Genomic DNA, 27329 nt, shown 5'->3' on the forward strand with positions numbered 1-27329 from the left:
TTTTTTTACTCAATTACTCCAAAATTAAATACTAATTACTGTTTCCATATTTCATTTTTATTATTTTAGTAACTCCACTATTTTATCCAGTACGTAACAAACAGTGGCGTAATTGTGGGGGGGGAGGGCACTTGCCCCCCAGAAATGTTTGTGGGGGCAAAAGTATCATTTTGCCCCTCTAAATAATCCACATAATAAGTATTCTTAACAAGACTGTTAACATAATATTATGATATTAAAATATTTTTTCCCTCAAATTACTTTATAAAAGTTTATATTAATTTTAGGTTTCTCTCGTTGAATAATATTATGTTGATGTAGGTATTGTTAGTGTAACTGTTTTTGCAATAATAGCATTATTCGTGACTATTATTATCTGTGATTTGTGAACACGTTATTATCTTTAAATCGTGATTATGACTACAGGAACGGCCGAACAGGAGGTTAATTTTTTTGTCCCCCCTAGATTTTTATCCAGTTAATATGTAAGGATATTTGTACCTATCAATTTTGGGTCTTTTTTTAATCCCCGCAATATATTAGATTTTATATAACAATTATTAAATTATTAAAAGAAAAAAACATTTCTGTATAAGTCTTCACTATTTCAGTATTAAATTGATTTATAGAAGTTTTTACTTACTTCTTATTAAAATATCTTGATACGTTATTTAATTATTTAATATTACATTCTATAAACTCATTATATAATTTGAAAGAAAATTAATTTATTACTACAGTCCACTTCAAACATACATTTTTAAATAAATTAAAAATTAAGTCTTGCTTATAATTTAAAGTCAGCATATAACTTACTTCAAAATAAAATGACTAATGTAATTGTAAATAATAATATTTTTTACTTATTTTATGAAAAGTCTATATAGAAAGTATAATTACACTACAAGCCTCACTTTAATTGAAGTACAGAAATTAATTTTAATATGTTATAAGTATGCAATGTAAATACATGATTGCTAATGTTGCATCCTTTGAATAGTTAGGCCATAAATCCTTCTATTTTTTTTTTTAAGTTAGGTTAGATATATATAAATGTCCATTCATATTTTATAAAACACATCAGTCTCTTTAACTACTATATAAATAAATTGTTAAATGTAATTATTACATTAAAATATTAGTAAACCAAAATATCTGTTGTTTTTTTTACAAATTTAGTATATTACAGTGTCTTAATAATTGTTTACATCTTCGTTTGTATGTAAATCAGGTGTGACTTATAATGTTTATGTATTTCGGATACATTACAACACCAAATACATACGATTTCCAAAAAAATGTATAAAATAATAAAAAATTATACCTGCTCAGTGGCATGTTTAATGCTAAAAAAGTGACACTAAAAATGTGGAAAATATCAACCACACAAATATGCAGAATGTAAAACACCTGTATTATATAATTATTCTCATATATCATAACAAATTATAATTAAGTTTCAAGTTATTAATAATATACTAAAAATAAAAATAAAAATTGGCCAATTTGTATACACTAACAAAAGTCCACTTAAGACCACGTGATATTCTTGAAAATAATAAATAAATGATTACAATAATAAAAAAAAAAAGATAAAAACAACCTGTGTTATAGATTATTCTGTTATTTTAACTATGTTTAACAATCTTAACACACAAAACTTTGCATAATTATATATTAAAACTAAATTATTTTTTATAAGTTTATATATTATATGTTTACATATATAATACAAATATAAAATTTTTTTTTATTATAAATTATGCAAAAGTTATATTTAGTGAACTAAATTTAAGATAATACTGAACTCTAAATTGCTAAAGGGAGAAAGAAAAATGAATGAAATAATAAAATTAGTGGATAATAAAATATTTTTCAAATTGTAATATTTTATTTTTATTATTATTATTACTTTTTATTATTCTTTTTAACATACAACTATTTTTAGTATTATACAAGGTTTTGTACAAAATTGTTGTTGATTTATGTACAATTTGATTAGGTACTTTAAATGTAATTTTATATACATGAACGAAAAAATATAAATATGGTATTTAGGTAGCAAAATTATCTGCCAACAGGCACTGCATTCAAAATACTTGTATCAAAACAAAAATAATAATAATAAAATATGCAAAAATGTTATCCCTAAACGTTTTATCTTAAATATGATTCTCAACACTAATAAGACATATTTTGAGCGCTTCGAACAAGTTGTTTGTTAAATATAGTTTACACAAAACAAATAAATACTATGTGTCAAGTCCAATTTTCTTTACTACATTTTGGTTTAAATATAGAAAAAAAAACTACCAATTTGTCAAGTCTAGAAAACGAATGTTGATAAAAGTAAAATAATAAAATGTCTGTCTTAACAAAAAAAAAACTATAACATTATTCCAAATGTGAAATTCATTCATAAAATGAATTATTTACATGGAAGGCACACATTTACTCTTATTTACACAGATATACATACTCTAAATACATACTCTAAATACATAGGATGAACAGACAAATAGAAGATCTGAAGATAATTTATCTCGGTATAATAAGTCATTAGTCATCGCAGTAATTAAGGTGCCAATGTTTGTTCGAATGCTGCCATCAGATCACTCTGGCGATTCATGTCAATCTGGTTCACCATCTAAATCAGAAAAATCCAATTTTACTTAACTTTATAGAAGAACAATAATGCAATAACATATCAACATAACTATTATCTTTTTATTAAGTTAATAAGTATACCAAGTATTTAAATTAGGGAATGTAATTTAGATATTAAATCTTTTTTTGTAATGTCTTTCCAAGCTCTAAGTGTGTTTTAAGTACTCCATGATTTTAGAACTGATTGTTAGAAACAATATTTTTTTTTTTTTACTGGGAATTTTATATTGGCATGCATTCATTTAATATATTTCTGTTCAAAAAGTTAATCTAAAACAATTTTTAGGATATCGAATGAAACAATGTTCTTTTAATTTCAAAATGAATGGCTCCAGAAATTCTTTAATTATATAAAAGTATACATTTATTTAATAAATGCAATAAATACACAAATATAATTCATTTAATAAATCTAAAATCCCAAAAATTTAATAAAATTAAGTATCCCGACCCAATGGGGCTGTAAATAAAAAAAACTTACAGCTTCTCGACGTCTCCTCTCTTGTTCCCGTAATCTCTGCCTTTCACGTCCCTCAGCAGCACGGTCTTGACTCGGGCTTGAGCTATCATCTGTATTGCTAGAAGCTTTCACTTCATCTAGGCGGGATGATTGTTGCTCAGCAACAATTTTTCTAAGCATAATAATAAAAAATTTAAATACATTTTTAAATACAAAATAAATAATACAATTTACCTAGCTTTTTCAAGAGCTTCTTCTTCTTCCTTTTCTCTTCTTTTTTCATTTTCAATACGAATGCGTTCTTTTTCTGCTTGTTCTTTTTGATGACGCCTCATCTCTTGTTGTTCAATCAATGCACGTTGCTATAAAATTATAATCAATAATGAATACTGAGAATACATATATTTAAATGATATTTTATTGATTTTTTTTCAATATATACCCCTAATACCTTTTTAGCATTTTCTTTGGCTTGTTTTTTAAACTGCTGAAAAGAATCGGCTGTAGATGGTTTTATTGAAGCTCCAGGTACTTGATTATTAGCGTCTGATGCAGCTTGTTGGGCTAATGAACTCCAAACACTAGTAGCAGCATTTACAACTCTTTGATCAGATAGCTATTTAAAAAAAAAAACCAATGACTTTTGTGTAAGTAAATACTAAAAAGCATATAAATAAAGACAAAAGAAGGGACATCTCATACTAGCTAGTAAATATCTAATACAGTTGTTTAAATATCAATTAATCAATACATTTAATATCATTCAAAAGATTATTGTTCTGGTATAAATATAATTTTTAACTCGTATAATCTTTTTAGATGCTCAACTATTGTCATTTAAGATTATTACAAAATGTTCCAATATGTTTTTTTGTGTTAGCCTATTTGGGATACAATCAACATGTTTAAATTGAAATATATAGTTTTCAATTACAAAATATGTAATGTTATTATTTAGTTAATTAAATGGAATAAAAAATGTATAAGAGATTTACTGATAGCAAAAATTAGATATCTCAAAAATATCAGTTTTATAAATTAACTAGTTTAACATTTAAAATTAAAAATCAAGTAAGCATACATACAATAATATACCAACTTAACTAAAATGAATAACAGTTGTTATCCAACGAGTTAATATACTATTAATAAATAATAATGACCTTTTAAATAATAAAATCTTGTGCATACATGCATAATAAAAATAACAAAAAAAAAGGTATTTTAGTTTTGATTAGTAAAATAAGTCTTTCATAAGCAACATTTAAAGCATAAAAAGCAAAAGCTAATATACAAAATGCATAAATATCTAATATCATTAATAATGGAAAATGAATTATGTATTCATGTCTACTTTATTATATAACAAAACTATTTCAATCACTAAATTCGCCATACACTATAGTACTCAAAAATATTTCAGCAAGCAAAAAATGTGATAATTACATCTGCTGTGTCATAAGAAGGCCCAATATTAGGATCCCATGGGACAGGGAAAGAATGTAGATGGTGGTGGTGGTGGTGACGTAATGGTCCCATAAATGACGCTGGAACCTGAGGGGAGGAATCTAAATTGAACTGTGGAAATACCTGAACCCCAAAATAGTGTTAAGGTTAATTATGTGTTATTCATATGTTATGTAATCAGGATATTTCTGCCATTTTACTGTCACAAAAAATCATAAACTTTACTATTTAACTATCACCTTTATGTTATTTAAAATAGTGCAAAAATAAATTATGTTAAATTGATAAGTTGATTTATTATTAAGATAAATTTATTGTTATATTCTGTGGTATAGTAAAATGAACAAATTTATTTTTAGAACAGTAAACCAAAATATCCTAAACACATACATGCCATATTCCAAATATATATATAAAAAAAAGACAATTAGACTGAATAGTAACATAAATACTTATACTTATAAAGTATATAAACAATATTTAGTTTTTAAAAACAAAAACATTTATGTTTTCAGTTTAAAATTTAAATTGATTATTTAGGTATAAGTTAATTAATAAAAATGTATTAATAAATTATGTCTTTAAAATAAATAGTATTGTTTATTTTATAGTTTTTTTTTTTTTTTTGTAATTAATTTATAATTTAAATTTATAAACCAAATGCATAAGTGGATATTAATTTTGTTTAAATAGCATATTTTCAAAAATTACCTGATTTGTATTTTGAATAACTGGAGTAATTGGTGATGGGCGAGGTTTATTATCTAATGGGGGATGGACCATTAATGGTGGTGTAGCTGAATGATGAACAGCAGCTACAGAATTCATGACTGGTGCTATATCGACATGCTGAACTGAAAGTCCTATAACGAAACATACATTTAGGAAAAATTATCCTCTAAGAACATTTTTTTTAATTATTAAATGTTCCTATGGTTAGAAAAAAAAATAAATAAGATTATCTATATGTAAAATCCATGAAACATAAGTTATTGAATCATATATTTTACAAAAATTGAATGATTAAAATTGATAAATCATGCCACATATTAAGATAAAAATTATACAAATTAAAATTACCGTCATTAGCAAGAGAGTTGTGCATGTTAGATGTGGGCACAACTATATGTGCAGCCTGTTTGTCAGGAACACGTAATGAATTATTATTGGTAGGCTGACTGCTAGGAGGTGTAAGAGGATCAAACACTGATGCAATTGATGAGAGTACTGTATTCTCATTAGGCATTGTCCCTAGAGAGACTATGGGCTGTGAGGTACTGCTAACTGGAAGTCCAGGCTCCGTTTTAACTTCGACCTTAGTTGGTTGTAAAAGAACACCATTAGGTGTTATATCTTGAGTCATTGATGAAGTATTTGAATCCCCATCTAAAATAATTCAGTTGTTAATATTATTTAACTTAGATAATTAATTGTATTCAAAAATCAATGAGGATCAAAATTTGAATTAATAACAAATCAAATATTATAATATTAATTACTAGATATATTTCCATTTGTTGTTGGAAGATTTGGTGCTGTAGATACAACTGGTGTTGGTTTAGAGTGAATTGCAGGATTAGCCTTTGAAGTATTAATAGCCATTGTATTTGTTTTGGAAGTATTTATAGCCATTGGATTTGTTACAACTGGTGGTTTTTTTGGTGGAACATCTAAAAATTTTAAACGATTATCAATTTATGGCACTTAAATATCTGTTTAATAGTAAGAGAAAACAGTTAAGAGTATTAAAGCTTAAGACTAGTATAAGTTACGATCTTAATATGAAAAGCAACATTTAATGTCAAAAATAGTTCATGCGAGATATAAAGCATAGTGTATAATTTATGTAAATACATTTTCACAGTATATCATCAAAATTTATTAGCTATTGGTTATTTAAGTACGAAAATTCAAATAAAGCTTTTAACTAAACACCTTGATAAAAACAAAATAAAATAAAATTAATTAGATTTATGAGATTATAATCAAAATGATTATATTTTGTTTTATGATTTAGTATTTATAAAATTATAACTAAATAATATAATATAATACTAAATATAAGAACATGCAAAAAAAATTTAAAACCAAAAACTGAAAATATTTAATTAATTTGAAAAGTAGTATAAATTATATATTATATAATTAAATATCTAGATAGATCGTGCAATTTAGAACTGTTAACAAATATATTTAGCAAAGACAAAGTATCTACATTAGATACCAGAGCGTATACATACTATTAAGTGATTAAGTATGATTATAATATCTTGCAAATTTATACAATGATAAAATAAAATAAATTTGCCAACATTTGTTTTAAGATGAAATGTGGTTAATACAAAATAAATAAAAACTGAAGTCATAACCAAGTGCGACATGGACACGTGCATTGTTAAACATAAACATCTAAAATTATATGCAAAAGAAAAAAAAAACTCGGTAAATAGTGCAACCAAAATCCAAAAAGAAATCATAATTTCAAAATTAAAAAAGAATATAAACTATCCCATAAAAATTGAAATACTGACTCTGTTGAGCGTTAACAACTGGTTTGTTGATCGAATTGACAGATGTTGAGTTTGGACCTGTTTGTTTCATAGAATTTGTCGATTTTTGGCCTTCAGCCGATTTCTATAACAGACCAAAAATCGACAGTGAAGAAACAAAATAAATGACACTAACAAAAGAGAAAAGAAAAATACTCACGTTTATCGACACGTCGTCGGACAAACGTTTCTTCTTTTTTTGCTTGTTGCCACCTTAAAAAATTAAAATACTTGGTATTTTTTTTTTTTTTTTTGTTACAAATATTATGATCTATTATAAATGTGTTAGAAATATAGATGCAAATGACAACAAATTAGATTCTAATAACTTAGAAGACCTCTAATGTCTAAAAAAAAATAACTTATAATTATCAAAATTTAAATTATTTTAAATTAAATGTGCCTTATCAATTATGTAACTTGTATATTTAAATTATCTAAAATTAATTGATAGCACACTCGTTAAACTAAAATAATGAATTAAGTAATATAGATTTAAATTGAAAATATTTAGAGAGCAAGTAATAAAATAAAAGTAATAAGTACTAACGAATAATGTGATAAACTGATAAAATAAGCAAATTATATTCCATAATAGATAGATTATATTTTAAAATTCACTAAAGTTTAAGAATCTTTTATATTTATATATTAATATATATATATATATACACATATTTATAATTTAATATATGTATATATTATACATACACACGCAATTCAAGCTGTTGTAACACTTGTAACATAATAATTTAGTGACTCTGTAGTAGTTGTAATGCAGATATGTATGATATCTGCATTACAACTAATACTACCATAACATACCTATTATATACTTGAACGAAAATAACATTCATCTGTTATTAAAAATATTTATGCAGATATCGTTAAGTTTAGAAATATTTAAAGGTAATATTTAATGTGAAAAAAAATGTAGCCATTAATTTAATAAATATAACATTGCTTTTATTATAATAATGTTTTTTATAAAACTATCAAACTGTGTAGAGTATAAAAATGTAATCAATAAATATAGTTTTAATTTGTTAATATTCATAAAAAAATATATTGTACTATTGATAACTGACTATTTGACATTATAATATGTTCAACTGAGTAATAATTAAAATTATTCAAAACACTTTTCATTAGTATTAACTTGCAAACCATTTTTAAATTGTAGAAAATAATTTCTCAAATTATCATCTACTTATATTTTATTTATTAAAAGTTTTGTAAGACATACAAACATCAAAATAAACAAGTAACAACATATAATATACATATTACATATGCATATATATATATACATATATATTTATTTATACTATGAACCATTATAAGGTAATAAAGATTGTAATAATATTAGACTGGATAAAACAGTCAAATTTTAAAACAATAAATAAATATTAATACCCTAATTAAAACTTAAGTATATTTATTGCCCAATTATTTGTTTATCATTATAAGATAATAAACCAGAGTGCAAATGTGAGCAAAAATTATATATTAACAAATAAATTAAAAATATATACATTTTATTATGTTTGATTTGTATATTATCCATTATACAAAATTAATATTTTACAAATGTACACAATGATTTTTCATGTCAATTTTTTTATACAAAATAAAAAAGATAAAAATTTTGTTGATTTTGAACACATTTAGGCAGTTAAGCGTAAGAAAGTTAAGTAATGTGTTACTTAAAATTATAAATCTAATATGGCATCATAAATACAATAAAAAATAATTTTAAAAAAAAGTACAAAAGAATAACATATGGACGGGCTTTCATTAAATTCAACTTACAAAATAATTGTCTTGAAAAATATATAAAAGTTGATAGTTAACTGTCTTTATGAGTTCGGGACGAAGGCTAAGAGTGCAAACAATAAAAAAAATTACAATTGTCTTAAGTAAATTCAAACCATTGAGAATGTGCATTGTTTGCAATCAATAAGGGGAACTACTAAAAAAACTGACATGTTACTTAAAATATGATAAAAAAATTCACCGTTATTAACTTAAAAACAAATGCTCACATGTTCTGCACTCTAGCCTAATCCCTGAAATATTTTAATTTAAAATAGATCTCCAAAAATCTAGCCTTCTGGTTTTTTCAACCCTTTATCGGTTATTGCATCACCTACAAGAGACAAACAAAAATTGTTGATTTTGAAAAATTTAATCTACTTAAAATTTTAAAAACACATCACTAAAGTTCATTTTCAGAACAATCACCAAACACCACATACATACACTACTCAGTACAAATTAAAGAACAATTATTTACTTAATGGTCATACTTGACAACTTATGCGAGCATTGAACGATAATTTAAACAACAATTGACAACAATTACCAGAATAAAAATATGAAAGAAAAAACTTTTTTCATTCTTGCTATATTACAAATATTTAATTACATAGATTTAGATTAAAAAAAAAAGCAGGATTTAAAAAGTGAGGTACAGGAGTGAGGTATGGAATAAATAAATTGTTACATTTAAATTTAATCCAAAAATTAAATTACTATATCTTACCAAAAAACATGATTTGTAAAACAGATAAATTTTTAGTTTCTTAATAGTTTTATTTGCAATTTCTTTGAAAAAAAAAATATTTTTAAGGACAAATCTTAATCCATTACATAGAGTATAAAGAGTTACACACACAACTTAAACTGTTTAAACGCCCAGAAAAAAGTTTTTGGTAAAGAAAAACAATATGATACATTATTACTCTGCTTGGGATCAAAAATATATATAACTTAAATACCCCAATTCCTTTTTCAAAAATATTAAGACAGAAAAGTAATAGATCCTTATGAACACTCTGTGGAGATTATATCTACTAAAGTTTTAATTTACTATAACAGTTTTAAATATTATATAAAAATTAAATACTTAAATATTACAATAAATAAATCAAATTAAATAACAGTTTTAAATTGCCAAAAGTATCAAGTTTATATTTGTTGAGTGAATAAAATACCGTAATAGATATAAAATCTCACAAATTAATATTATGATAAAATTCACTAACATAAAAGACCATAAACATACTAAAAAAAGAAAAATTAAGTAAGTTCATAACCACTGATGAAAACTATCACAACATAATAATAACAATAAAAATGTATGAAACAATAAATTATAAATTATGAACATAATACTTATATTATAGTTACTAACAGTAGAAGCTACTGAATCATTTCATAATTCTTAATTTAGTAGGATTTCAATTCCTACAATTTAGTACAAGTCAAAAAAATTATTGTACTATTGAATTTCTTGATACATACAGGAATTGAATAATAAAAAAATGTAAATTATATTTAACATTTTATAGACAATTCATAATTAGACATTATGAAATAAACATTAATTTCTAACATTATCATTTCCTTAACCGATGTTAAAAGCTAGAGTTTTGTTTGGTAAACTAAAATATTTAAAGAATAAGCTCGTCTCATTAGCATTATAAATATCTTTTGGATCAAATTTCCCAATTAATTTTGAAATTCGTTGAATACCATATTTTTTGACAATATCATTTTCTTAACGCCTTTATCAAATTAATTTAAAATTTAAAATGCATCGACAATTGATAAACATTGAAATTTAAGACATTTATTTTATACAAATAGAAAAAATTACAGAAAATTTGAAAACATGTTTACGTCAATATTGGAACTGCAGCACTGTAGTAAAATTAACCAGCTTGCCTACCAATGTCTTATCTTTATCAGATAAAATAAAATTATAGGTATTTTAGAACAATAATTAATTTTTGATAGTGACAACATTTACAAAAACAGGTTTGTTATTGAATAGTTTATTCATTATAAAGAAACATCAGATTCGATATACAGAGATCAATTTATGCATAATGAAAGAAACACTACATCCTTATGCGATGTCTGTCTTACAAACGCGTACCATGGCAAATTGTATGTTCTGAATAATCTATTTAACTCTGTTGGGATAATTATTGGAGCCAATTGACCTATTATCAAATTTAGAAGAATATTATCTAGTGAAGCTCATGTTAAGAGTGTTTTAAAATTGTGAATTGTTTGTGCATTTTAAAATACTCATTACTAGCTTTAAAATTAAAACTAAAAAAAAAATGTTGATAATAGTTCAATTCGGTCTTATATTAAACATACTTGTGTTAAATAGATTACTTTGAACTTAATACAATGTGCTATGTTATGTATTTGTAAGACAGGTACAAAGCATATGGGTGTAGCGCTCGCTTAACAATGAAGGTCTGTTAAACAGAAAATTTCCTTAAATGGAAATTCTACTGTGTTATAAATAATAAGTCCATTTTTGCTATCATGAAAGATTAGTCTTGTATAAATTATAAATATGTATTAAGAGTAGAAATTATATACTAGTTTTTAAACAAAATGAGTTTGAATCAGCATTTCCTAACCTTAGGTCAGAGGTTTTTATGGTAGATTGCAAAAGTATTACTTACATATCATACTATTCTCATTTAATTTTCAAAAACAAAAAAATCCCGAAAAAATCTGATAATAAAACAATTGAGGAAGAAAATAATTTTAAATAGTTTATAGATCAAAATACCAGGCATCGTGATGTGTCCTTATCGTAGCTTTGGTATAGGTACGTAACGTGTAAATATACATTTATTTAATTTAGGTATTTGAGGACGGATAAATATACATATTTACCAATTTGATTAAAATAAATGAAAGTTGTGTTTGCAATTATAATTTTTTTGGGTCGCCAAAAGTTAAATTTAAAATGTTAGGGCTATGCTAATAAAAGGTTGGGAACCACTGGTTTAAATAATTAACTATATTTTACTTAAGAAAAAAATCACAGTAAATACATGTAAATATTTTTAATATAATTGATTCATAAAACATATATATTTTATAATAGGTTCTATATCTCCCACATAATAAACGACTGCCCTCTTTGCGCCTTTAATGGGACAATGGAAGAACTCTATGAAGCTACTGACAACGCTGTCAAATGGATAAGGACACTTTACATCCAACTGTAGACAACTTAATTGATGACAATATGAAAAATTACCCTTAGCATTAATTTTAAGACTTAATAATAATAATAATAATATGAGGCGTGTAGAACTATAGCAAATTATGATATAAACCATGATTTTTAAGGTTGAAACCAAACTCAAATAGTTATTCTTAAAATCAACAAACCCAAACAGAACTAGACCTATACATTTTTATTTCAACTCAAACCAAACCGAAATTCCCAAATATTTTATCAAACTCTGAGCAAACTTTATAGTCAGGTTTAAAATTCAAAAAATAAAAAGTGCATTATTTAGAACCCGAATTTTGTGGTAAAAATTGACATGTAACTTTGTATGACAACAAAACATTTTTGTTACTTTATTAGCCATTGTTCTTAGTAATGGGGCTGCCTTGGCCCGTCACAAGCAATAAACTGCATTGGTGACAATTCCAAATAGAGGTGACCAGTCAAAATAGCTTCGAAATAATATCTTGGGTCAAAATATCTTAATAACAAAAATGTCTTTGAACAAAATCTTTTAAACTGATTTCAGCTAATTTTATAAAACGATCAATATTTTATTAAATATTTGAACATTTTAAAATAGTTGCAAGTTTGTTAACTACTCGTGTATGTGTATATACATGTCATTAAGATAAAAACGATACAGGCCTTATTGATTTATTGGATGAGATTTTTGTAACTAAACTGTGATTGGGCGTTCTAGCAGCTTTTTATACCACATATTATAGCTGTACGAGTTTCACTATATTAAATGTAATCTGAAGGTATATTAAGGAATTAATATTTTACAAATTTACTACTCACATTATTTACGTTATTTTTTTTATGATGTTTATTACTTTCATTAAAAGCCAAAAAGGTAACAACCAATTATTACGCAACAGAGATTACCATATTTTTTTTATAACAATGGTTAAAACAAATATATCTGGCGAACTACTGAGTATAAGATATAATGTAGTTGGTTGTATGATTATATTTGTTTATTTATAATATGATAATGATTAGTGTATTAGTGAAGTTTTTGTCCTGGGTCCTGTCCAGTGACCAAATGTCAAATCAGTACAAACTACAAACACTAGTTTTCAACAAGAACATTTTTAAAAATGTAGCGAAAAAGTAGCGCGCTACATTCAAACAATAGAGTTAGAAGCAGCTCCGCTACTTTTTTTTGGAGGAGTAGCTGTAGCGTTAGCGTGCTACAAAAAACTAGTAGCGTCCCAACCACTGATGATATGTAACAAATAACAATTTATACAATTAATTACAATAAAAGATTATAACAATCAGATTAAAAGATATTTTATTCAAGACATTTTTGTAATAAGGTAGTTTGACCTAAAATATGATATAGTTTCCTGAATCGACAAGATGGTGGGAGTGTGTCGGTGACTTCCCTATATGCTATGGCGCTATGCCATTATAAATATACAATACTGGAAAAATATAAAAGTATCTATGTAATAATCTATGTAAAAAAAAAAACCTATCCATAAATGCATTACAAAAAACATTAAGGCTTTAAGTAAAAAAAAATATTACTTCACTAGTTCACTCAATATCTAAAAGATTTGTGTGATATTGAAATATTTAGATGAAAACTTACTATGTTAACTACTGTTTAATATTATTATTTTCAAATACAGCACATTAAGTAGCAACCACTGTATTAGCATTTTTTTTTATAGCAGCTTAAAATTATATAAAAAAAAGTGATTAATATTTAATCTAGTACCAGTAAATTAGTATGTATTAAGTATAAATAATTTATATTTAAACAACAATCTACCATTATTAAAGTTAAGAATTTTGAATGTCATAAAAACTTCTGATAAATTACAATACCAGAATGTACCACAAAGAATAAATAAATTCAAATTCCCTTATGCCATCATTCTAGGCAAGTGTATATTTATTAGACACACCATGTTTTAATAGTTTTAATTAATGGGGTAACAATTAATAACAAATTAAATCATTAAATAATTTAAAGAGCATTGCTTAAATTATTTATTTTTTCCTAAAAATTTAACATAATATGATACAACTTGTCCACAGAATACACACTAACACCACACACACTTTGTCTGTAAGACAATTATTACTTTTAAGTAATATTTTGAGTACTGATAGGTTACCCAAAGAAAACATTAAATAGTATAATAGATGTGTTAGCATATCACTACACATAAATGATGAACATATTATAACATTTAATCATTCAAAATAATTTACAAAAAAAAACCAAATACTAAGACCAGATACCTAATAATTAATAATAACGTAATACAAATTGTAATTAAGACAAACCAAAAATTATGTGTGCTCAACATAAAGCTATCAAATACTGAAGTAAATTTAAGCAAAAGAGAATAGCGACACTATTTGAATAACCAAATATTTGATTATCATTAGGTTTCAAATACTTATTCAAAAATGATGATGAACCTCTTAATCGCAAATGTTTCAACAGTTAAATTTTAAGTACTATTCAATTATAATAAAATAACTCACCATGTTCTGAATCACTCGAATCACTAGATGATGTTGAATAACTCGATGAACTTGAATCAGAATCTGAGCTACTAGAACTAGATGCAGATAATCGAGATGGACCACTAATTTCCGTAGCTTTAGCATCTGTAAAATTAGGAAAAAATTGTATACATATATAATATAGTATATTAGGTTTCTTCAACAACATTAATATTGCAAATTTAGTTAATCTTACAAGACATCAAAACACTAAAAACAAGTTTGCTTAGATTTAAAGTATGTAATTAACTAAGAAATATGGTGTAGGTCTCACACTATAACCCTAATTATTCAATGAGATACGTGTGTTTTGAAAATATGTGTGTGACATCATAGAGCCAAAGTCTGAACAGAAGCATATGTTAAACGTGTAAAAAGTGTCTAGATTAACACAACAATTTCGATCGTTAAAGTTAATATTTTTTTTTATATAATAGATCAAGATATAAAATTTTATAATACATCGGTAATCAAAATTCATTTTTAATTAATGGCCCCTGAATATTTGGAAACCAATTGATTTTAGTACCAAAGATTTTGTACGTTATAATTTAAAAACAATTTATTTAATAGTTAGAGTTATCAATAATTTGGAATATTGATACATAGAAATATCGTTGAAGAAGCCTAATATATTATTACCCATTATCTTCTTGAAGAATAAAAAAAAAAAAAAAATTATAAAATCAATGATGCATATGAATAAATGAGGTAAATGTGTTTAAAAAATAGTCTCTTCATCCAATTCTTATGAAATCTTTACATTAATGTAACACTAATTTTAAATTAGATTGTATGTCATGATTTATCAAGACGAATTAATATATGCAAACAAGTAACTTATAAATATGAAATACAAAGTGGCGCATTTAAATTACCTTTCTTGCCTTTTTTAGTAGAAAGTTGCCCGCTAACATCTAATCGTTTATCAATCTCGTGTTTTTTCTCTCCAAGTTCTTCTTTAGGTTTCCCAGAAACTTTTTTATCTGTAAATGTAAAACACTGATAAAACAATAAACTATACAAAAGTAGGTTAGTCTTTATTTTGCTACCAGTCTTAAATTAGTATAGATTATAGAATACATTAATCTTGTATCACATTCTGTACACTGATTAGCAAGGGAAAAATAAATACAACCGAGAAAAAAAAAATTAAAAAGGAAAACGTAAAGATAAAAGAAGAACCAGGCCAAAACCAAAACTTACTGGTAATCTTACGTGGTTTTTTCCTCAGACATGAAGCCACATAAGACTCAAGTTCCCGTAATGTTGATGGTTTAAGGGTCTCAAAATCAATCTCGATTTCATCCGGATTTGAATCTCTAAGTGACGGTTCACGTGACTGGATAATATGTACTACTCGACCAAGTTTATCTCCTATGAAACAGATGTTACATAAAATATTGGAAGAAACAAGTACTTTTATTAATTAAATAAATACCTGGTAACTTGTTGATATCTAAGCTCAACTGACGTTTTTCATCATAAGACATAGGCTTAGCATTGTCTTCATCTTCAGAATCAAATGCTGGGGCACTAACAGAATTCTTTTTTTTCGGATTATTTGCTTTAGAATTAACTCTAGGACGCTTTGGTTGTGCTGGTGCTTTAGCAGGACCTCTGGTACCAGCACTTTTACCTTTAGTCCCTTTAGTTGTTGGACCAGCTGAAGCATTTGTCATAGGATGGCGCAACTGCTGAGCTGCTGATTTAGCATTCATAGATGGCTCAATTGGTAACATTTTAATATCATTGGTAATAGTAGAGTTAGCCATTATATTCATTGGTGTACTATTGAGAGCTACAGCTAATGGAGGTTTTGACGCAGATGAAGTTAATTTATCATTGGTAGAATGTTTCTTCTTTTTTGAATTGTTCATACTATTCTTTTTTTGTTTTTTCTTTCTAGCACTTTCTTCAACTAACCTTTTCATTTGATCTTGTAGAGCATTTAACTAAAATAATATTCAATTACAAAATTAATTGTTTAAACTTTTAAACATAATTTTAAACTATAAATTATTAGTAAATATTTTTCAATTTCAGGATCTAAATATTCTATCATTATAAGTAACCAAAAATTAGTTAAAAACACATAAAACATGCATAATTAACATAACAAATGGTATATCAAATGACGCACATGAAAAAGATTACTCATCATATTTCACCTAAAGTACAATATATATAATATTTGTATATCTTAACTAATGTAGATTGATACAGAATATCAATTAGCAATTGACTGACCAATAAATTTTAATGGGTTACAAATAAATAATATTCCTGGACCAAATATTTACTTCTCCAACACTAAAACGATTAATAGTCTATTAATAAGTAATAATTGTATGCCTAGAGACAATACTTCAGAATTTATCATTTATATCATAATAAATATCTATGAATAAGCTCAATTAACATAAAACATGCTTTGAATTACTCAATAGCTAGTCAAATGACGCACATGAATATATCATCATTCTTTAGTTTACGCAATAGAATAGTAAAAAAAAAAATAGATTAGGTTAAAATCAGACTTTTAGTTTATATCATTCATTGATGCCAAAAATATATTCAAATTACATAAAACATGTATAGTTGAATATATCTATGGTAAATCAAATGACGCACATGAATATGAATATCATCATAAAAGCAGTACCTATTACATTTTTATTCTAGAACAATAGTGCATAGTAAATTATCTTTAAATTTTTTAATTCACCACAATTTTCACAACATAAACTAAAAATATTTATAATTTAGAATATTTAATTTTAAAATCAAACCAATTTTTTTAAAGTAGTTTTAAATAAAAAAACATTTATTATAGGTTTGCAATTATTCAGAATACTAATATTCTATCATAATAAGTAGCCATCAACCAGATCAATTAACATAGAACATGCATAGTTGAACTTAGTATAAATGGTACATCAAATGACGCACATGAATATATTTCATCATAATATATAAGTTTAATAGTATATCATAGACTATGAATATTATCAATTTATTATTGGTTTGCAATTATTCAGAATAAAATTTTCTATCATAATAAGTAGCCATCAACCAGATCAACTAACATAGAACATGCATAGTTGAATTTAGTATAAATGGTACATCAAATGACGCACATGAATATATTTCATCATAATATATAAGTTTAATAGTATATCATAGACCATGAATATTATCAATTTATTATTGGTTTTCAATTATTCAGAATAAAATTTTCTATCATAATAAGTAGCCATCAACCAGATCAATTAACATAGAACATGCATAGTTGAACTTAGTATAAATGGTACATCAAATGACGCACATGAATATATTTCATCATAATATATAAGTTTAATAGTATATCATAGACTATGAATATTATCAATTTATTATTGGTTTGCAATTATTCAGAATAAAATTTTCTATCATAATAAGTAGCCATCAACCAGATCAACTAACATAGAACATGCATAGTTGAATTTAGTATAAATGGTACATCAAATGACGCACATGAATATATTTCATCATAATATATAAGTTTAATAGTATATCATAGACCATGAATATTATCAATTTATTATTGGTTTTCAATTATTCAGAATAAAATTTTCTATCATAATAAGTAGCCATCAACCAGATCAATTAACATAGAACATGCATAGTTGAACTTAGTATAAATGGTACATCAAATGACGCACATGAATATATTTCATCATAATATATAAGTTTAATAGTATATCATAGACTATGAATATTATCAATTTATTATTGGTTTGCAATTATTCAGAATAAAATTTTCTATCATAATAAGTAGCCATCAACCAGATCAACTAACATAGAACATGCATAGTTGAATTTAGTATAAATGGTACATCAAATGACGCACATGAATATATTTCATCATAATATATAAGTTTAATAGTATATCATAGACCATGAATATTATCAATTTATTATTGGTTTTCAATTATTCAGAATAAAATTTTCTATCATAATAAGTAGCCATCAACCAGATCAACTAACATAGAACATGCATAGTTGAATTTAGTATAAATGGTACATCAAATGACGCACATGAATATATTTCATCATAATATGTAAGTTTAATAGTATATGATAGACCATGAATATTATAAATATTGTGTTATTAAGAAACTAGTGCTTTTACTATTTTTATAAGATAACTAGGGTCTATACATTTTTCTTGTGATCTAATAATATGAATTAAATATTGAATATTGCCAATAGAAATTAAGTAATGAGGTCTATAATTGCATTGAAAAATCCCTAAAATCAGTTTGAATGCCAAGGATAAAAAAATAAAATGGAGGGTATACAAGATCTGTGGTCTGTACAGATATTTATAATTTTGTACAAATAGATCTTATAAAAACCTTTATGTTTATTATTATTAAATATGATTATTTAATTTAACTACATGCCCTAAAAATAATGTTTTTTTTTATAGATAAATTCTTCTAATCGATCAACACACATTTTTAAATAACTGTCATGAAAAGTGCAATTGTTGGTATGAAATTTAATTTAAATAAGAAAATAAACTTCAGCAAGGTAAAATAAAACATGAAAAGTTCCCTAATAGCGTAAGTCTTATAAAACGAAAATCCAATTATCTTAAGTCACTTAAAAATAATGATAATTGATTTTAAAGTTCTACTTAATAGGTAACATAAAATATTAAATTTAATTAATTATCAAGCCAGACACTACTGTCTATGATTTTGAATGATTTTTCAATGTTTTGTTTAATCTTCTTGAAAACTAGTCGTTTTTGACTTTTAACATTTACAAAAAGTTTTTCTTAAAATAAGAGCAGTGAAACTGTTCTAAAATGTTTAACATGAGTTTGGTTTGATAAGAAATTACAAGTAACATGAGTAGCAATCATTATTATAATAAATATTTGAATATCTATTATATTGCTGGGTAAAAATATATTAAGAACAATACAAATTTAAACAAACTTACTTTTTCTTGGAATTCTTGAATTTTTCTTGAATTTTCTAAGTCTTCAGAATCGTCAGAATCGCTGAATGAACCAGAACTTCCTTCTGAACTACTTTCATCTTCAGGTTCCATTTTCATTTCTATTAAAGGTGGGTCAGGTGGTACTTTTGACATTCTTTAATAATAAAACAAAATTTGTTTGATACAATTATACTATTAAAGTATTTAAAACTATCATTATGATTATAAGATACTTACTTAGCTTCAAATACAGCTTGTAATTTCTTTGCCATTGCTACTACATCGTGATCTTTAGGATTGTACTTATAACAATTGGAAAATATTAAATTAACATCTGCTGCAAAATCTTTTGAATTTTTATATTCTCTGTTGTCTAATTTGGTCTGAAATCATGAAAAATATTATAATAATATTATACAATAGTTAAGTCAATATTTACCTGAATGTTTCAAAGTTTAATTACCTTTACTGTTCCCAGGTCCATAGGCTTCTTAATAATGTCATGATAATCATGCAAGCCCAACCAAGCAGCATCAACAGGCTTGTAGAACGGCCATGCATATGCCTATAAAACCAGATTAGACATCAATCAGGTATTCTTTAAAATCCCATTCGTAACAAGCCTATGGCATTACCGCATGTTTTTTGGTAAACAATTCTTTAAGCACTTCAGTACAACCCTTCAATGCCTCAGTCAATTTTTCTTTGGTTTTTCCGTCCTAAGGTTATTATAATACATTTTTAATTATAATACTTAGGACTTCTTTTAAATAAGAAAAAAAATTACTGGTATTGAGCCGGATCCTCCAGTAGGTAAAGTCGTATTTTGAGAGTATAGAATTCCTTCATCTGGCACTCTTGGTTTTTTTATTTGTCGACCAGATTCTCTACGAATAGATGATTGTAAAGGTTGAACAGGGGTTGTTGCTATGGCCATTGGGCCAGGATAAACGGTGGTATCAATTGAATTGATGGGACTAGGATCTGCTTTTCTTTTAACTCCTTTTTTCAGTTTTCCACCAGTTAGTGAATTTGCTGCTCCTAAAGGTATGTTTACTGGTTGTGCTACATAATCACTCGTTGTTGGAGCTAAAATCTTAAAATTAAAAATAAAATAACATAAAAAGTTAATATAAATTATAATATTGTGCTTGAAATTAGATCTGTGGTTATTATATTTAATGGTTTTACTATTTAATATACAACAGTCACACATTAATTATCTAATTAAATAAAAACCTTAGAATTTAAAGTGAATTAAAAGGTATATTTTTATTATTTAAATGAAAATTAGGTTTTATATTTTTTGAATAGTTTGGTAATATAATTTGTTTTTTATATTAGTCTAATGGTTGCTAAATATTAAAGTTAATAATTATACATCATTCACAAAATAACATTATAAAATTTTTAAGTTAATATACAATATTTGTAAGTGGGGCCAATGTTTTAAGTATATTTATTGTTTTTATTACAAAACATTATTTAACATTCATAGCTGAATACTTTTTATTTAACATACTTGAGGTGGAAGAGAATTATGTTGGGAATGAGGAGTGGTGCCCATAGCAGTTGAACCAGGAGCTACAGCAATTGGTTGGTTCTGACTGGGAGGTTTCTGAATAATTGAATGATTTTTCACAGCCGGTTTATGTTGGGGCAAAACAGTCTCTTCTTTTACCATCTGTCCCATCTATAAAAATAAATTATATGCATTTATTAGTTTATTAAAATGAACATAGTAAGAATGATTATCCTTACCTTGGCAAGAAATATTTTTTCCAATGTTTGAGCCATGAGAACTACATCTTCCCCAGGTTTATTGTATGTATAACAATTGGAAAACATTGCATTAATATCTTGTATACATTCATCAGCACACCAATAGTAATTATTTTCTAAACGCTTTTTTACAGTACCCAAATCCATTGGTGTTTTGATTACTTTATGGTAGTCCTGCAAAAAATGAATAATACAATTGTAGGTAACAATACTTAAATACAATATAAACAGGAAAATTAACTATGGAACAAATAATACAAATAATTTAACTTAAAAAAAATATAGGTATATGAATGCAATTTTACAGAACTCGTAATAGATAATAGGTATAGATATTAAGTTGCATCATGTAGGTACATTTTAAACAAAAACAACCATACATGTCACATACAAATCAACTATTTATTTTTTGATGACACACCTGGATGTATAATTAACTTATTCTGATATTTTTTATAAAAGTTGATAAGCCCATAGTATGAACAAAATACCATTATTTTTTAAACTTAGGAAAATATTTTTAAAACTGAAAATTGAAAAGTTGGAAACTTATAAAACAACCGCCAACATTATAAATATACTTTAAATTCAAAATATATAAATATATCCAAATATCCAATTTATAATACCTAAGTAGACTTATATAATTTTATAAGTTATATTAGTTATATTAGTTAATGTGCACCTAAATACCTAATAATATGTAATACATTTTGAATATTGTTTTAAGATTCAAATGTAGACATTATTGTCTATTTTATATGTACTCAATGATTAAGGAGGATATCAAACTCGCAGGGTACAACATGGTCAATTCATTAGACCCAATTTTATGTTATTACCTTTAATATAACTGGGAAAATTTAAGAATATCGTCTGAAGCATCTTTGAGGTTTTTTATTGTTAGTTAAATTTTAATCGAGTTATGATGATTATAAAATTGTAATATTTTACATAATAACAAATTGTATAGTTAAAATATTAATAAAAACCGTTTCCTAGATAATATTTTTACCATTGTTTAATAATAGGTAATATTAAAGCTAACAACACAAAATTCATTTCACTGAATCCATTTAGCTATTTTATATCTTGTAAGACAGAAACAACACATGGGTTCTGTCTCCTCTTAATGGTTCAGGCGTGTAAAGCACTATACCATAGAACTATAGGTTATGTTAGGTTGAAAAAATTACATTTAACTTGATCGACTATGGTGAGGCAATCTCACACTCACACATCCTCACAACGGTACTTATTTACAATTACAAAAGTAGCTCTATCCCCTCAATTCAGGCCACAATATTTAGTGGCTTAAGTAAATTGTGGCCCGAAGAGCGATTTGAAGGAATAGAGCCCATTGTAATTGTAATTTAATTATATTGTGAGGATGTGTGAGTGGGAGATTACCCCACCAGTCTATTAAGTTAAATGTCATGTTTTGATAATCATAAAAATTATAAATTACAGGTAAATTGAGTTTGCTGGCATCCACCGGCTGATAGAAAGGCCATGCATGTTGATGTTTCCAAAGAGCCTTCATTACAGTCTTTTGAAGGAAATTAAGTTTATTGGTGAGTCGGCCAGGTCGATTTGGTGGAGGTACAACTGGTGGTTGAACAATACCATTCACCGGCTCAATATATGGCTCATTCCGTGGTGGTGCAACCTCTCCACCATCAGACTTTGCATTTGAAGTATCCTATAATTTGATAGTAAAAGTAAATATATAAGTAATTTTTTTAATCTGCATAAAACATGTACTACGTATATTAAAAGCATGAAAGTAAAATGTATGTATTTACTATTTAGTATTATATTTATTTAACAATTTTTTATAATTATAATTTTTCAAAATGTGTTTGTAAATTTGATGCTTTGAAAAACCAACTGAATTCTCAATATTTTTTAATCTTAAAAGTTGTCTTTAATACATCATAAACTGTAATATGCATGTAATTTTTACAGCAAATTTAAGTTCAAGTGTCCATCATTATTAGTATCACTTATAAATTAATTGTTGGTTATTTTTATGGGGTAAGTATAAATATTTATGGATTATTTTTTAAGATTAACAATTTTATGACTACTTATATCAATTAAATATGTAAATAAATTACATCATAACCGTTATTATTTAAAAAAATTTAAATTTCTAATGCTGACCAAAATAAAATAAACCCAAATCATTATTGCTACAAGTTTACATTTAAAACTACCTACATTGGTAATTAACTCTATATTTAAGTTGAAAAATATTATTCATACAAATATTAGGTATTGAAAAAGAAATATGATTTTCTAAAGTATTACACCCATTCAATCATAAATAGGAAATTAAATTGTACCTACACCTAGTTAAATTGGTAAATTTGTCAACTTAAGGTAAGAATACTTACTGCCGGCACACCACTATTTTGAGTTGAAACTGGCACCTGCTGCATATTGAACCCACTGAAATAATAAATAATTATATAAATTTAAATATTTAATCATGATTTTTTTATTAATACCTACATATATGTAACACCTAAAAAGATAGGTATATCATTTACATTTGAATTTTGTAACAAATAAATAATAACATCTTTAACATCTCTGTTTTTCTGAATAATTTAACTCATAAGTATGTTTTTATGGCTTATTATTTAAACAATTTTAACTTATTGAAATAATACTTATTTAGATTTAGGCTAATACATTTGAATCGTATATAATATATAATTGGGACATTTATTTATTATCAGATTAGTTGGCCTAAAAATACTTGCTAAGTAGGCTATTTCACATAATGCTCCTACCAGTTTCAATATAAGATTTATATTGGTGTTAAGACGCTTTTATTTAGTTGGAATATACTAAGTACCTATCTAAATTTGATCAAGCATAGTACATTAATAAGCAAATGTAAAATCTAATTCATGAAAAAAAATTAGTTTTATTTAAGTATTTCCAAATTATTTTACTTTTTTCTTCTAAACCAAGAGCTGAATACCTACCTTCATTTGGAATGATATTTTAGTAAAACTGTTTTAATGTGGTATACATCTGGATACCATCTATAGTATATTTCATTGACATTATCTCACAAAATAAAAATCAAATCGGAAGCATTACATTCAGTACAAGTAATCTGAAAACACCTAAATACCCTAAATTGTATTGATATACACACCACAAAACATAGAGAGTTCAGTTATCTTAAAATAATTTGTAATACAATACTTTAAAATTGTAAGTATCTGTTTCCCTTTAAGATAAGTATAACCTAAGATCCGATTGAAAATTAATGGTTTTTTATAATTATTCGAAATGACATGAAACTAATTGACCGTCTTATATAAGATATAACATATTATAATAACATGTATGTAGATTTAACGCATAAATTATGATGAAATGAATATGAATTAGATAAGAACAAATGAAAAGGATAATATACTACTGTTAAGATGGAAGACCAAAGATGCTTGGCAAACTAAAACGAGAACTACTTACATTGAACGTGATGAATACTGTTAATGCTAACAAACAACTCCACACGTACCGACCGAAACGATCAGTGCCCGGACATGTTGACACTCACCGTGCCTAGATGGATACAATGAGACGGGTCCCGACGACAGACGGTACGTGTGGGTCAATGATCAAACGCGCCAGACAGATGAAAAGCCAAAAAAATGACCAGCATGGAAAATTGGTAATGAAAAAAAAAACGGCGGGCAAAACGAAAACGGCGGCAACCGACACAGATGATGCTGTCCTCGGTACGTCGGACCCACTCGGGTCACGAGACACCGTTGTCGTCGCGGTACCCTAATGCAACGCGCGACGGGGTCAAAAACCAACACGGGGGGCTACCTGTTTGATGGGGCAAATGTAGCGGCGCGTCGACGGCGTTGCTGATGCGGCGGCTGCGGCGACGGTGGCGGCGAGTCAGAGCATTGATGCGACGCGAACGGGCGCGCACCGAACTTGGGCGCGAAAACTGATCAGAGAACACTGGAACGGCGCGACGGCGGCGTTTGACGCGAACAACACACGAGCCCACGGAACGCTTACACCCATGTGTGTCCGTTAATAAATATTAATATTATATTGTAAAATATTTAAATATTATATTATAACAATAATGTTAGTGTTTTATACTATTATTATTATTACTATTATTTGTTTTGTTATTTTATTAATAACCGCCGCGACCAGTAACTGGACGGCGGCCGCGACATGTACGTGGTGTGCGCCGCTTGTGTGTGTGTGTGTGTGTGTGTGCGCGCATGTTGGCGCGCTTGTGAACGTGTGTGTGTGAGTGCAGACGTGAGCGCGTGTGTGTGTACGCGCGCGCTTTAACGTGTACGTAACGTATATATGTGTGTGTGTGTGTGTGCGTAAGCCGCCAATACACCGTTAGCGTTATTTTACGGTTTTGGCGCTTACGCCGACATCAACATGGCGGGTTCCCCCGCGCCCGTCCTCCGCGAGGACTGCGGCCGCGGTTCCCCGGGGGGGTACCGGACACGATTTTTGACGAACGCGAAAAAACCGCGCGACTTCCACGGTTCACCTACCTACCTACCTACCTACCTCTACCTATCTATTTCGACCTAATACCTAATTGCTAGGGCGCGTATTTGGCGGATTTAGCGTATTTAGCACCTAACGGATAAACGTACCTTTCGACTGTGGCTGAAACATACATAAACGGTACGCTGGGGCTAATAACGTGAACGACGGCGGTGACAGGACGTGATTGTGTTGCGCGCGACGAACGACTTCCCGGCGGCGTCGAGGTGGTAACCCGACGGCGCGACCACCATTATTATCGTTAAACGTATTTATGTCGTCGTCGCCGCTAATATTACTATTATTGTTATTGTTATTGTTGTTATTATTATTACTGCGGTCTGCGACGGCTACGGCTGCGGCTGCGGTGGCGGCGGCGGCGGTAACGCGGCGCGTACTCGTCGGTCGCACGTCGACGTATTTCCCGTGTGGTTGATGGCACGCGCGCACGGGCGAAAACACCTATTCCCGCTAAATCGGCACTACGCGGTCATTTCTCGAATGCCCACTACGGTCCCGGCGCATCGGCAATAAATTAATTTCCGTACCAAAAACGGAGAAACTCGCATATACGACCATTAATGCCCGAAAACTGCCGATCGGCGGGCGGGACGGGGTGGTGTATAAGGATGCAACGTCCCCATTGGCCGGGCCGGGTCACGTGATGGGCATCATTACGATTCCGATCGATTTTCCGAGAGCTAAATCTCTTCGATTCGACCGATCTTTCTTGCGCTCGGACGCTCGGCCGTCGCTTCAACCGTTTGCGAATCAGGTCCGGAGCGTTTTTTTCCGCGTCCGGAATGTGTCCGTGTTTTTCAGCGACAACCGTTCTTTCGGAATGGAGATACGGTTAAAGGGGAGAAAGGGCAACGACGCTCGTTTTCGCCCAGTCCGCACGACGGCGGACAACCGATCATGGAGCAAACGCGCAACGTCAACAGTGGTCCCATTGTTTTGACGCACCAGTGCCGCCAACCACGTGACCCTGATATTTAACGTATTTTTCCTATCATCGACGTTTGTGATTTGTCGTCATAATCATTAATCAGATACTACGCAAGTGGTTCTCAATTTCTCATTTTCTCACTCTTTTTATGTTTACAGCATTTTATGTTTACAGCACGATTTAAAATATTATCGTGGTGTACAGTAAAGTTTGTTCCACGGACCCCGGACGTTTTATCTTGTTATCTTAGGCCGTGTTGTTACTTTTTACCTTGTTTTATTCTGTGTTTTATAATTTATTCAATGATCA

At 27.5% G+C, this 27329-nt stretch overlaps 1 protein-coding gene across 5 annotated transcripts; it reads right to left on the reverse strand.

Moving 5' to 3' along the window:
- Positions 1 to 2099: 2099 nt before the first annotated feature.
- Positions 2100 to 26909, reverse strand: LOC132949748 (bromodomain-containing protein 3-like). 5 transcript variants are annotated; one of them, XM_061020799.1, is made up of 24 exons: positions 26182 to 26909; positions 23908 to 23962; positions 22977 to 23210; positions 21488 to 21682; positions 21249 to 21419; positions 20514 to 20822; positions 20362 to 20445; positions 20190 to 20291; positions 19964 to 20109; positions 19727 to 19880; positions 16173 to 16686; positions 15950 to 16108; positions 15610 to 15717; positions 14711 to 14836; positions 7304 to 7356; positions 7126 to 7228; positions 6094 to 6264; positions 5675 to 5980; positions 5306 to 5457; positions 4574 to 4717; positions 3579 to 3743; positions 3362 to 3489; positions 3149 to 3299; positions 2100 to 2647 (listed from the first exon to the last, which is right to left on the reverse strand). In XM_061020799.1, exons 1-24 carry the CDS (start codon positions 26205 to 26207, stop codon positions 2576 to 2578), a joined length of 3828 nt encoding a protein of 1275 aa, XP_060876782.1. In that variant the 5' UTR covers positions 26208 to 26909; the 3' UTR covers positions 2100 to 2575. The 5 variants fall into 5 exon arrangements, with proteins under 5 accessions (XP_060876782.1, XP_060876781.1, XP_060876783.1 ...); XM_061020798.1 differs by having other exon boundaries at positions 15938 to 16108; XM_061020800.1 differs by lacking the exon at positions 26182 to 26909 and adding an exon at positions 25370 to 25738 and having other exon boundaries at positions 15938 to 16108.
- Positions 26910 to 27329: the final 420 nt, after the last annotated feature.

Source organism: Metopolophium dirhodum, chromosome 7, assembly GCF_019925205.1.
Source record: "Metopolophium dirhodum isolate CAU chromosome 7, ASM1992520v1, whole genome shotgun sequence".
NCBI classification, from domain to species: Eukaryota; Metazoa; Arthropoda; class Insecta; order Hemiptera; family Aphididae; genus Metopolophium; species Metopolophium dirhodum.

Bases quoted from the DNA above. Each gene is read 5' to 3' on its own strand.
- LOC132949748 (XM_061020798.1), bottom strand. From the start codon at position 26,207: ATGTATGTTTCAGCCACAGTCGAAAG. The intron at 19,881-19,963 runs GTAAGTATCTTA...TTATTATTAAAG, and splicing joins CAAGCTGTATTTGAAGCTAA to AATGTCAAAAGTACCACCTG. The intron at 6,265-7,125 runs GTCAGTATTTCA...TAAAATTTTTAG, and splicing joins AGTTGTTAACGCTCAACAGA to ATGTTCCACCAAAAAAACCA.